Source organism: Camelus ferus, chromosome 25 (assembly GCF_009834535.1).
Source record: "Camelus ferus isolate YT-003-E chromosome 25, BCGSAC_Cfer_1.0, whole genome shotgun sequence".
In the NCBI taxonomy this organism is placed as follows: Eukaryota; Metazoa; Chordata; class Mammalia; order Artiodactyla; family Camelidae; genus Camelus; species Camelus ferus.
The window spans coordinates 8,547,154-8,561,076 of NC_045720.1; the positions used below are offsets into that span (position 1 = coordinate 8,547,154).

Here is a 13,923-nt window from a genome sequence, read left to right on the forward strand (position 1 = left end):
GGCACACAAACCCTGTGGTCTTCCTCCCGGAAGCATAATCATGAGGAAACATCAGGCACGATGTCCCAACTGAAGGACATTCTGCAAAACACCCAACCAGTACTCCTCAACACGGTCAAAGTCATTGAAAGCAAAGGATGTCTGAGAAACTTTCACAAGAAGAGCCTAAGGAGACATGACACCTAAAAGGGAGGTGGTGGGTATCCTGGATTGGAGACACAAATACGGGGAGTCCCAGAAAGAATACCCAAGCCCGTGTTTGTGAGCATGTCTAGCCCACGTTGTGTTCTTTGAAGTAACACATCACAGTTTCTTTTCCCTTTAATTTTGGAGATACGTGTGATTCTAAGGCTGGGACAGGAAATGCGTAAGGTAAGCCTGGAACATCTTGTCCTGCAAGAACGCGAGGAAGCCGTCACCCTTGTTAGTCGTGTCTAAAGGACTCAGAAACCACACTGAAGAAGCTTCCACTGTCCAAAGATGGAATAATGAGCTCCAGTGTGTGGGTAACTGTTCAAACATTCCACCCAAAACAGCAAACATTTTAAACTTTACGGGTTGATGATGACCATTTTAAGCGTTGATGACCTTTGGTGGGGGATAGGGAACTGATTTGTTATGTTGGAAACCAGTGAAAAATGCAAAAGAAACAAATGTTTCTGTCTTTCCTGCATGAACTGCAAGATCGAGTGGAAATAGCATAAAATTATTCAAGCTAATAACATTTAAAGAAAGTGTAGAATTAAAATGTCACCGTTTTCAACTCTCAGTGAATTAATGGATCTAGGAATTGACATCCTAAAAAAGGACAGGCAAAGAAAGGCATCTCCTGATGGAAGAAGACAGCAAGTCTTATCAAAGGAATCAAACCTAAGTCTGACAAGACCCTTGAACCCCGTTTCCAGTTTGCAAGAATCACAGGGGACAGAAGATGTTGAACGAGGACACAAAAGTAAAATCCAGACAGTGAGAAATACTACAGGTCAAAGGCACATACCCTTCAAAAAGTAAACTGTAAGGAAAAGACTGTAGAGAAAGAAACTGTAGATTTTTTCTGAAGACTTAAAAGACAAATCAAATTTAACAAAAAATGGGCAAGACTGAACTATAGTGTCTAAAAATGGATGGTAAAACTAAAGAAATGGAAAGGGATTAACTGGGGGTGGGAGAGAAGATTGTTACTAGAACAGGAGACATGGATGGGTTTCGGATCCACCCCCCCCCCCCTTTGAGTTCTTTTTCGTGAGCTCAGCGATCACTACTGAGGCAGACACTTTAAAACAACTAATTCAGCTATACTTACATGCTTTTCTGTATTTGTGATTCATTTTAAAAGTTAAAAAAAATGGTTTTAAGTGAGAGAGAGAGAAGGAAGGTCCATGTACCTCTTCCAAATGGTGCTGGGAAGACCTTGTCTCTCATGAGCCAGATCTGTTCTGGATGCTGAGATTACATCACTGAACAAAAAAGACAAAAACAAAAGAAACAAACAAACCAAAAAACCCTTCCCTTTCTGAGCCTAATGGAAAGAGACAAATAATTAAAATACATGCATGTGTCTAGATGTATACGCTATGTATGTAGATACACGTGTAGCTATCCCTATGGTGTGCATGCAGATCATGTATGCTGTGTATGTGGATATGCATATGCTGTGACAATGAATAAATCAGGACGGGGTATCAGGCAGTGTCACAAGAGAATGGGTTTCCTGACTACCCAAGAGCCATGTGGGGCCAGGGTGCTGGGGAAAGGGATGGTCTCTGGGTGGTGAGCTGTGAATGTTCATGGGGTCTTGCTAGATTTACCCAAACTTCCTGGACTCCCCTCTTCACTCCTGCCCGTGAAGATGTTGGTGTGGCCACGTCTGGTGCATGACCCCTCTGGACTCCTGGAGCTCAGGGTGTTGACATTCCCAACAAAATCCTGAGGACTTACTCTGTGCCTGTCTGTGCTGGACCCCGGAGACATGCAGTCGTGGTCCCTGCCATCACAAAGTTTACAGCCTCATTAGGGGAAAGACAATTAGTTGAACAACTATAATATAGTGCAATGACTCATGATGGGAAAAGTGTCAGGTGGGATGGGTGATGGAGGAGTAAGGTACGCAGAGGGATCAAGGCAGGTTTCCCAGAGAAGGTAACCCTGACATCTCAACCACCTCCTGAAGGAGCTCTCCAGGTCACGGAGAAGACTGAGAAGGAGGGGATGGGGAAAGGCTGGAAATCGGGTGCTCTGGAGGTGAGGGGTGTGTAAGCCTTGTGGAGGAATGATGACTGGTTGGCAGAGGAGACTTTCTTGAAGCATTTTAATTAAAGAAGTGAGGTGATCAGTTTTGTGTTTAGAAGGGTCACGCTGGAGGGGTGAGGTCTGGAGTTGGGAAGAGCATTTGGGAGGCAATTGCAAACCTCCAGGCGAGAAATAACAAAGACAAGATAGTGGCAGTGGAGTGAGCTGGAGAGGAAGAATTTGCTCCATATTTAGACAGAGAGTTGACAATTCCCAGGACTGACTGGATGTGGGGGACAAGAGAGGGGGAGGAGTCCAGGATGGAACTGAGGATCTGGACTTGAAACTAGGAGAGAGGAAGGGGTCGCCGTGCCCCATAGGAAGTAAGCATGGAACTTGCCGGCTGGCCTGGGCAGGCTCCCTTCCCAGGTAGGGTGACCAAGGAAGGTGAGCCTCCTTGGGGCCCAGTTCCTGGGCTCAGGGGGAAGAGATCTGGAACCCCCCCCCCACAGCTGGCTGGATGGAGTCTCTGACTCTGGGGAGCAAGCTGAAGCCGGTAACTAAAATACCAGCCAGCACCCCAACCACACTTGCTCAGCGAAGAGAAAAAACTGACAGTGAAGACAACTTCCAAGCTGAGCTCCGACCAGACAGTCCACATGTTGTGGCAATTGAGTGGCCCATCGGCCCCAGGCGCAGCACAAGCTTCCTTCACTATGAGCTCTTTTCCTCTCCAACTCACCTTGTTTCTGATTGATTCTCTGCGACTGAACAGATGGTAAGTGTTTAAGTGCCTTTCATTCTCATTTCTTCTGTCGTGGGCTTTTTAGCAGATGAGGCAATCTCTGCTCACAGGACCACAGCTAATGCCCAGCCCCCAGAGCAAAAATTAATGAATCCTGGCAAAGAAAGACAGTGCTTGCCTGGCTCTTTCCTTTAATTTCCACATGCATGCAGATGTCCCTCTCCCAGAAGGGGCAACTGAGGAAAGAGCAGAAAATACCAAATACTGCTTGGAATTATAGAAAGGTGTAGCCAAGTCTGCATGCGCGGTAATGGGAGAGGTGGGAAGAGGGGAGGAAAGAAAGAAGGAGGGAGGGAAGAGGTAGGAGGGAAAGGGAAAAAGAGGCAGGGAGGAAGCCAAGAGAGGATAGAGAGGAAAGAAGGAAAGGAAGAAGGAAGGAAGGAAAGAAGGAAGGCAGGGAGGGAGGGAGGGAGAGAGGGAGGGACACTGGATCTTAATACTCTCTGTGCATCTTACTAGATGTGTGTATGTACTTGACCCTCTGAAGCCTCAGTTTTCTCATCTGTAAAATGGAAATAACAATGCCAACTTCCCAGTGTTGCTGTAAGAATTAAATGAGCCCATATCCATTTTGATAAATCCCGGTTCCTCTCCCCTTCCTGAGTCACTGTATTTTCATCTATTGAAGCAGCTAAGAATACCTACGTTTCAGGGTTGCTACAAAGATCAAATGCACTATTGGATTCATAAGCTCTTTGCAGATTCTAAAGGGTGGTACAAACGTCATCTTTCAGTGCAGTCTGAGTTTCTGTTTCCTGTTGCACCCCAGCTGCTCTAAGCTGTTCTCTCATCCCCACTGATCCGTGCCTCCCCAACAAACCTCCAATCGTGATAACAACCCAGACCCTGTTTTAAAGACAGGCGAGCTGCAGAGAGTAATTAGAACTTAATGTCTAAAAATTTGGATAGAGCTGTTTGCAAATCCCTTGCCATTCTTTTTCAGACTGGATTTCAGAAATGAAAGGTTTCCTTGCCTCTTACGTACACCAACAATGCAAAAGCAAGCCCAGAACCCCTGGACGCCTGAGTAGCTCTATAATTAGATAAAAATTGCAGTCCAATGTTACAATATTTTTGTGTGCAGAAATAAATGAGCACTGAGGAGCTGCTGCAGAGATTTCCAGAGGAATCTTATACGTAGTGCCGGTTTTTGCTTAGAAAGCCTGTCTTGCCTTTAATACTCTTCCCATAAATCTTTAAAATGCCTTTAGTTTCCTGGGTTTCACCATGAATAGAGAAAGAAAACTAATGTTTCTTTGAGTTCTTATTATGTGCTTATCATTATTCTGCTTTATTACTTTAACCTCAGAGCCTTCTTTAAGAGGTGGACTTAAAAATTCTGGTTTTGCAGATTAAAATATGATGCTCAGAAGAATTAGTAACTTAGCCCAAGGTGTGTTACTGGGCATGTTTCGGAGCTAGGTTCAAACACACAAAGCTTTGCTCTCGCCTGCACTCACCTCCTGTCTAGTTCAGGCTATTAAAATGTATATATATATACACACCATAGACTGGGTGGCTTATCACAACAGAAACTTGTTTCTCCCAGTTCTGGAGGCTGGGAAACCCAAGCTTAAGGCACTGGCAGTTTCAGTGTCTGGTGAGGTCTCTCTTGCGTGTCACTGTGTCCCCATATGGCAGAAGGGCTGAGGGATCTCTGGGGTCTCCTTTGTAAGGGCACTGACCCCATTCACGAGGGCTCCACTCTCATGACCTAATCACCTCTCAAAGACCCCTACCTCTAAACACCATCACATTGGACATTGGGCATTAGGATTCAGCAAATAAATTTGGGGGAACACATTCAATCCATAGCACCTCTCTTTCCTTTGTTTCGGCAAACCCAGAAGGAAGTGCTGATCAGTTAACAGCTGTTAGAGGTTCAGGTGGGTTCTGTGTGCACATCCTCCCACACAGCCCTCCCGCATCCCCTGACACCCCACCAGAGGTATACAGAACAGCACAATAGCTAAGTGGGCAACAAAGCATCAGTTGCATACATTTCCAAGGAAATGCTTACTTTGCCTGTGCAAAACTATGCTACAAGCTGGAATACAGAATGCACCTAATGTGAAGAAACCACACGATGTCCATCCTGAATCTTTTGGATCTCTGCCTGCCTTCCCGACTCCGCCTTCAAACTTTAGTGTAGGGTCTTATTGCTATGATGCTGGGAAAGACCAATTAGTGCCAAAGGAATATGGGAGGCAGACCTGGGAAGGTGCCCATCAGGACTTCCTGGAGGGACCTGAGCTTCTTTGGTTTAGGAAAGAGATGGCCCAACCAAGGAGAAGAGATGGCCAAGCCTCTTTCCATAGAGAAGGTCAAGACTCTGGCTTCCTGACCATCACAGTGGATCTAGAGGGACTTAGTCTAGATGAGAATCTGAACTTTGCATAAACACTGACCTGTAACAGCAAACCTGCCCCCTAAGAACAGGTTCACTGAACATCCCAGATGGACTCTGACCAGTAAGGCTGACCCTTCCTCCTCATTTAAGATGCAGCACGGGAGCCGAAAGAGGGGCGGGGAGTGCGGGTGGGAATCCTCCTCCCTGTGAAGGCTGGTGAGAAGAGAAACTGAGTCTTCTCCCCCCACAGAAAGCCAAGGTCAGTGAGCATTTATTGAGCGCTTTCTGTATACTTCGCCTTATGCCAGGTGTCTTGGAAGAATTCAAAGAAAAGCTGAGCCTTGAAGGATGAACAGGAGGTGCCCCCAAGAGACTGAGAAAATACAGGGGTAAGAGTAGCATAGCATTTAGGGCATGTGCTTGAGGATTGCCCGTGGGGAACAGAGACAGAGAGAGAAAAGGCAGCAGCGAGATCGAAGGGCAGCTCTTCCAGGCCAGGTACGCCGCGTGGAGGTCTGCAGAAGTTCTGCAGACTCTATCTGGATGGCAGCCCTGCCCGCGGGAGAGTCTGAGGCTCCTGCTGAGCTGCTTTCTGACTCACAGTTGCCTGATCAGCTTCTTCCTTCGCTTTGGAACAAGACATTTGTATTCTCAGTGGCTGCTTCACATTATTGAGACGCATCAGGTTTGGAATCGGCCCCTTCTCTCCTGGGCGTGCCTGACAAAGCAATCCACCTGCATTCTCCATCACCGGCCTCCCCTGGGTGCCCGGGAATAATGGCGTGTTGTCAGGGAGTATTTTTCCAGCCTGTTTGGGGGGAGTTTCCCATCTGCTTGGAGCCCTCTGGGAACCCACTGCTGCACAGATCTTCTGTTCTTATCTGGGACTCCTGCTGCAGAGATTTCCTATCAAGGTGATCCATAAAATCAAAAGTATGAAGTATTAAAAAAAAAAAAAGAAAGAAAGAAAGAAAAACCTCCAACAATGATAGCTGGGCTGTGGGAGGAGATACTTTCTAGCCTTCGTGTTGCTTGACCGCACTCACTCCTTGTAAATGTCTTACCTCCCGGCTGCCATGATGCCATGCCCTCCTGCTCTCCTGTGTATTTGACTGCATTTCCTAAATTTCCTTTGCTACTTTCTCTTCTTCCAGTCCACTGGCTTCATCTTTATTCCTCCTCCTTCTTACTCTGCACACCCTCTTTGGGCAGGTTCCTTCATTCTCAGATCTTCAGCCACCACCTGTTCACCCCAGACCCAGAGTTCTACAGCATCTGCCTAGACATCTAAGTGTCTCCAGCTGGACAATCCACAAACGTCCCAAATTCAACTTGCCCCAAATCAAATTCGTCATCCTTAACCCCTGTAAGCTAGCTTTCCTTCCCGCACTTACGAAGTTAAGATGGTTATCACAATAGTGTCGCTTGTAATGACTTCCCTCTTCCAAAAGCCCTGCCATGCACATGTATGAAACACGTATTAAAATTACCTCCACATCGTTCCCTGAACTTCCCAGTTACCACTGCTGTGACCCTATGTTCCTCCCTCAACTCAGGCCTCAACTGTTTTAATCTTCTAAACATTTTCTCTCCACCTCCCACCACCTCCCACCATGGTTGTCTTTCAAATACACAGGCCTGATCATGTCCTTCCCTGATTAAACATCTTAAATATCAGTGCACTGTCTCCAGGCAGAGCTTTCTAGCACAGGATTTATTGGACCAATTACTCCCCAGTCCCAAGCCTCACCACCTGGGTTACTGAAAAACTCTAAGCACACTGGTTACTCCCATTCTTCTGATGCTTTGCTCACATTCCCCAACCTTTCCTCCCTAAAATCCTTCTCTCTAACCTCTAAGATCTAACCCAAATGTCACCTCTTCTGTGAAGCCTTTCTTGATTTCCTTTCTAATTTTCTAAATGATGGTTGTTCATAACACTTTATAGATCATAGCATATTATGTAATACTTCATCATTTGTGTATCCATATTCCCCTGTAGATTATGATCTCCTAGAAGATGGGGAAGATGTGTCTCTGGTCCTGGGTACTCCTGGTGTTTACTTGGGAAGAAAGCTTGTTGAATGAAGAAATATCATGTTGAAACCACAGAAGCATAAAAGATTATTGCAAACATGGGAGATACATTACTCACCAGAATGACTAGGATAGCAGAGTGGCAAAGCAGAGTGAACTTTAAATACTACCTCCAGTACTTACAGACTTAGTAACCCCTTGGAAGTGCTCCTCTCTGATCCTTAAATCTTCACGTAAAAAAAGAGATCAAAAGACCTCTTAGGTTTGTTCTGAGGAATGGAAATGAGATACCCTATATAAAGTGCTTAACATTTTGCCTAGCACATAATCAGAGCTGAATACCTTACTTGCACTATTGTCATTAATAATAAATAGGAAAATTCAGGCAACAGGATAAGAAGAGGTAGCATTAGAAGAAGGGAGTTCAGTTTCATTCACTAAACGCACCCTCACTGAGCCCCAGCCAGTGGAAACTGTTAAAGCCAAACAGATGCACTGCACTTTGTAGAGGAAGGAGCGGATATAAAATCTCCACCACGTCCATGAAGGCACCTTTTAATTTGCAGCAGTTCCCCAGCTGAAGCAGAGGCAGAGAAATCAGGGATGCCGGCGGAGGACAAAAATGGCTGCACAGAGAAGAGAGAACAAGAGAGAAGTCATAAACTGGCTGATGAGGAGAGGAAGCAGATGCCTCCAGAGATGGGGTTTCAGATCATCAAGTTGCTAGAAACAGCCTGACACCCAACAGAAGTGCCCAACAGGAAGAAGCTGCCATGGGACAGAGCTTTGCAGCTCGAGATATATACTTAGGAGTGGTGTTGAAGCCTTGGGCAATGATGAGTTCTACTTGCCCGTGTCCCACATGGCACATGGTATATTCTGTGCAAACCATGGTAATCACTAGCCAACCAAGCAACTTGGAGAGATGCTAAGTTCCATTCTTTGCATCTGAGCAGCCAAGAGGGAAAGTATTTCCTAAAACCCACCTTGAAGGGGAAAGGACATGGGGGTACCTCCCACAGTCAGAGTACCAAGATAATATTCTTGTGTGTTGCCTTGGCAGCAGTCGCCTGGTGAGGAAGAGGAAGGATAAAAGAAGTAAAAAAAAAAAAAAAAAAACTGGGCAGAAGCAACACATCAAGCCAAATACTTGATATTCATTGCAAAGTTTCTTGACAGAATATTCTGGGGATGGGTGTAATTTTTTTTAAGTCTCCTGCTCATAGACCTTTTCTTGAACAGAGCTTTAAAGGAATTATTGGGTGTAAGGAGTGGGGAAAGGGGATCATGAACATGATTGCCAGAGTTGCTCAGCGAGAGGGGATCACACAGTTGATGTCATGTGACCCAGTGTTCTGTGTTTCCCTGCAGGGTGATGCCAATGGCCATCCAGTTTTCCATCCTGATTATGCTGCACTCGGCTCTGGTCCTCATCACCACAGCAGAGGATTATAAGTGTTTGCCCTTGGTCCTCCGGAAAACTTGCTGTTGGATTAACGAGACCTATTTGGCCAGAAACGTCATCATCTTTGCATCCATCTTGATTAATTTCCTGGGCGCCATCTTAAATATCGTAAGCGTTCCAAGCCCACCAACCCTTTGGTGTAGTCAGGAATTAAGAGTGTATGGAACCTACAGCTTCTTGCATTGCCTTCCTTGGTACCAGTTACCTTCACATGCCTGGTCCAGCCCCAAGCTTAGGGATAGAGAAGGAAGGTGGGGCTCTGCTGTCAGAACTGTGCATTTTACTGGTGGTAAATTGTCTTTTTTCCCAGTGGGCGAGGTGATTGGCTCCAAAGGAGCTCCAAACACCCCTAGGTTTCTGTACTGTCAGTGGCCAGTCAATTACAATTGTAAGAGTTGCCATTTATTAAGTATCCACCTGCTGTGTGCCATGCACTGATGGAGGAGCTGTGTGTGTTTTTTGTATTTAATCCTCACATAAATCCCGTGAGGTAAGTCTCATTATCCCCACTTTATGGCTGAGGAAACTGAGGCTCAGAGACATGAAATAACTTGCTGATAAGGTCTGTCTGACTCCATGACTCGTGCTCATTCTCGTATGCCAAATTGTATCTCTGGGAGTGGGAACAGGGGGGAATGGAAATAAATAGCTGTCATTTATTGAGCACTTACTATGTGCCACAGGTAGGTATTATGGTTTCCATGTAACGGATGAGGAAACTGCAATTCAGGAAGGTTGAGCATCTTGCCTATGACACTCTAAGAGTTCGTATTGGATGTGACACATCGAACTCAGATGAATCTCCAACTGCCATATTTATCGTGGTTTTTAATCCGGTGATCCATGCTTTAATGATTTCATTTTCTCTCTAGAATGGTAACGTGGTAGCTGTAGGCATTTTCTTTGCATATCCAAATAGTCTGTGTTGTCCATGATTTAGAGATCTAGATTTTAGGAGAGATTTACCTGATTCCAGGTTCTGGACATTGAGGGAGGCTAACTGAGGCATTATCTTGTCACTGAAACCATCACTATGCCTTTTGGGCCTGAGCGAGTGTCTCCAAGTGTTCAGGGACCCAAACTGTGGACTCTCATGATTGTCAGCCTGTGAGTTGAGGGCATATACTGCCTGAAATCCATTGTCCAAATTGGCCAAATAATTGCTTCCAGTCTATGTTGCTCAAGCCCCATGGTTGGCCTTGGAGTAAAGGGGTCTATGGGATAATGAAAAGGGAAATAATAATCTAATTAAATTCCTCACCTAATGAATATTTTATAGATTATGGCAATTGAAAATGAAAAGTACTTAGGATCATTTATCACCAACTGCAGAGCTGTAGCCAGGATCTCAAGTCTTGATCAATCAGATGTTTCTGGGGTGCAGGATTTGGAGATAAACCCAGTGACTGTAGGTCAGGGTTACCTCTGGGCCAGCCACGCCACAGTGGTGCAGAAGGAAGTTCGGAGGCTTTGGAGTCAGATAGACCTGCGTTCACATCTCAGCTCCACCACTTACCAGCTCAGTGACCCTGGACAAGTTACTTTACTTCTCAGAGTTTCATATTTTTCAGTTGTAAAATGGGGATAAAAGTAGTAGCTACATCACCAGGTGGCTGTGCGGCCTTTTTGTTCACAGTGTCTGGCACAGTGGAGGCATTCAGCCGATGGTAGCTGTCCTTTTCTGAGTGCCACAAAGTCTCCTGCAGCCATTCCCAGCCGAGGCAGTGCCCACCATCCCGAGGCTGAGAGTCTGGAAAATGTACCCCCTCGGATCCCTCGAGTCCTCCCAGCCGTTGGTGTGGAGACAGACTTGAATGTCCCCCCAGACAGTTTTCTCCTGCCATCAGGCTCTCCCTTCTGAGCCCCGCAAGCACACCCCAGTGACCCTACGTGACGGGGCCAACAGAGCATTCTTAGCCTGGTCTCATGAGTGGCTTGCAAATGTTTTGTCTGAGCCAGCGTTAGAAAGGAAGATCCCAGCTGGCCCTTCGTTCTGAAACCAAGCCCCTCGAGGGCCAGGTCTGCCCCAGGCACTTGCTGAGGCCCAGCAAGGCAGCATACCACCCCGTCTCCAGCTGACACTGACTTTGTTGTTCCTGTGTTTATTTTTTTGTTTGTTTGTTTCTTGTTGTTCTTTTTTTTTTTTCTTAATCCGCAGCTGTGGTGTGATTTTGACAAGTCGATACCCTTGAAGAACCTGACTTTCAATTCCTCAGCTGTGTTTACAGATATCTGCTCCTACCCAGAGGTATTTATTCCCGAGCTCCCCTTGGCGAGGCTGGGGCCTAGGAACCTCGCCAGCTCCACAGAAGCAGGGCTGGCTGAAGGCCCTTAGACATTCTAGCCCTCCAGAGGCCTGTTTTCCCTCCTCTGCCTCTTCCTCCTTTTCCTCTTCCTCCCCTTTGTACCCTTCCTTCTCAACCGTATCTTTTGCTTTTCTTCTGCCTCTTTCTTGCTCCCACCACCACCTCTCTTTCCCATTTCTCTCTCTCTTATCCTTCCTCCTCCCTTTCTTCCTTCTCCACTTTCTCCTCTACCCATTTTCTTCTTTCCCTTTGCATCCTCCTCGCTTCTCATTTCCCCCAACTCATCTAAAAATCCTATAGCAGAATATGCTGTTGTCTCCAATATAGGGCAGAGCACAGAGTTATTGCTCAAACGGAGTTTGCTGCATTGGAAAAGGAAGGAAGGAAAGAGGGAAGGAATGGAGGAAGGAAAGAAGCAGATGGAGAAGGAAGGAAGCTAGTAAGTCACAAATGCAGTAAATAACTAAACATAAATGAAAATGATATACAAAGTGCCCAGAGCAACAGACTCAGGAGGTGTCCCGACATGACACTCAGCATCATATTGTAAGTCTGACCCTCTCTCGGCTACACGGCCGCTAGTCTGGCCCTGGGCCGTGGGGTCAGCCTACGGGATCAGGCAAAGGACCATCTTCAGCTCTGTTAAGCCATGACCCAGACCTTTATATATTGGGACATAAGTTCTGGGTCAAGTAAGAAGACAGCTGCGATGTCCCAGCAAAGCCCAGCCAATCCCATACCCTGAGGTCCCTGGGTAGATTTTTGTTCTCTAAGCACCCTTCCAACATGTGGTGGGGGAAAGGTTCTCTGTTACTTCACCCCGGCCCCAGAATTGGTCTGAGAAATGTTCTGAACTGGAAAGAAAGCCCGCCCCTGACCCCCCAGTACAGAGCACTACCTGACAGGCGCAACGTCATTCAGTCCTCAAGACGTGAGGGCGGACGCTCTTACCGGCTCCGCTTTACAGGTAATGACGCTAAGGCTCAGGAGGGACCTTGCTCAGTGCCGCTCCTGCCTGCCCTCCATTCTTTTCCACGTCTTTTCATCCTTCCTTCTTTCTGTCTTTCCCTTCCTACTTCAGTTATCAAGACTTGTTATTGCAGTTCAAACCATATCTGGCTTCTTCTTGAGCTCATAGTTCTGAATCTGGTCTCAGTCCCTAGGGAGGAACTAGGCTCTTCTCAAGGAAGTCCTGGGCAGGACGAGACTAGCTCTGGTTTCAGGGCTGCGTGGGGCAGACCATGTGCTCTGGGCCCTCCTCCCACCAATAATGAGTGAGCTCCGATTTTGTGGACTCTGTGGGACACCAGCTCCCTGAGAACTTCTTGGTTTGGAGGGCATGAGGAGTGTCCCAAGCAGCAGTAAGTCAGCCAAGAATCAGATATTTAGAGTTAGGCAAAAGCTGGATTTCACTCCCAACTGAACCCTTCCACTTGCTAGCAGTGGAATCTTGAGTCAGTTCATACTCTCTCTGAACCTCAGCTTCCTCATCTGTAAAGTGGGAAAAACAGTACCTTCTTCACATGGTGACCTTGGAGTCAAGGAATATCATGTCCTCACTGTGCCTACCTAGATGAGTTGGCAAGCGTTGAGTTTCTAACATGTGGTCTGACATGAAGTTGGGAAATATTAAACTGAGCCTCTAAATCAAACTGAGCCTCTAAATCAACAGGTCTATGTACCTTTGGCCCCAAACTTGAACTCCCAAACTCAGGGCCACAGCACTCATGGATTTCCCAGTCCTAAGAAAGTGGTAGGTAAGCTTTAGGATCACATAGCTTCATCCCTGTGCCCTCTATTTCCTTAACTGCAAAATGAGGCTGAAAGCAATAACTTCCTCATGGGTGGTTGTGAGGATTAAGTGAATTAATCCAGTGAAAAGTGTTTAGAGCCACAACACATGGCACAAAACACCTGCTGATTAAGTGACAGCCATGATTTACTTACCAAGTGAAAAGGTTTTGAGCCTGTTTACCTATCAGTTACCTACCTCTACCACTGTGTTAATAGATCATTTACATTAGGAAACATACTCATTAAAGAGAAATGTTAAAAAGTGAGATAAAATAAATGAATCAGAGGTTTAATATTTACCTCCTTCGAAGTATCATCTTGCCCAGGGGTCAGCAAACTATGGCCACAGGCCAAATTCTGCCTGCCACTTGTTTTGTAGATAAAGTTTTATTGGGGCACAAACACACCCACTTATTAGCAATGTCTATGGCTGCCTTTATACTAATTTACCGGCAGATCTGAGTAGTTGCAACAGAGGTGGTGTGGCCCATTAAGCCAAAAATACTTACTGTCTGGCCCTGACAGACAAAGTTTCCCAGCTCCTGACATTCCCTCGGGTGCAGGAATCCCACTGGTCTAAAAGATGGGCATCTGGGCTCTTTCCACCACCAGCTGCTACAGCCACCTGTTTTGACCTACCATTTGCTGTCCTGTTCTATGTGACTGCACTTCTCTACCGAAGGATTTGTCTACCAAACTAGGATGAATCAGATAGTCAAACCTTCTAAAAGACTTAATCTGCACAACCACCTCCCCTCACTCACAAGTGTGTGTCCTCACACAAATCATTTCATCTCTGTGAGCCTTGGTTCTCTCACCTGTATACCAGACGTATCTACCTCACCCCATGATAAATGATTGTCAGTCCAGAAGCATATTATTCTGGATGATGTGAAATAAACATAAGAATCTGTTATAATATATGCTACAAAGTATA

The 13,923-nt window shown here is 46.1% G+C and overlaps 1 protein-coding gene across 2 annotated transcripts in view; it reads left to right on the forward strand.

The window, feature by feature from the left end:
• The window catches only part of ADCY8 (adenylate cyclase 8), a 150,904-nt gene that overhangs the window by 95,492 nt on the left and 41,489 nt on the right, over positions 1-13,923 (forward strand). For both annotated transcript variants that reach the window (XM_032467722.1, XM_032467721.1), the window contains 2 exons: positions 8,793-8,994; positions 11,045-11,134. In XM_032467722.1, the coding sequence (XP_032323613.1) occupies positions 8,793-8,994; positions 11,045-11,134 (292 nt within the window). The remainder of the gene's footprint in view (positions 1-8,792; positions 8,995-11,044; positions 11,135-13,923) is intronic.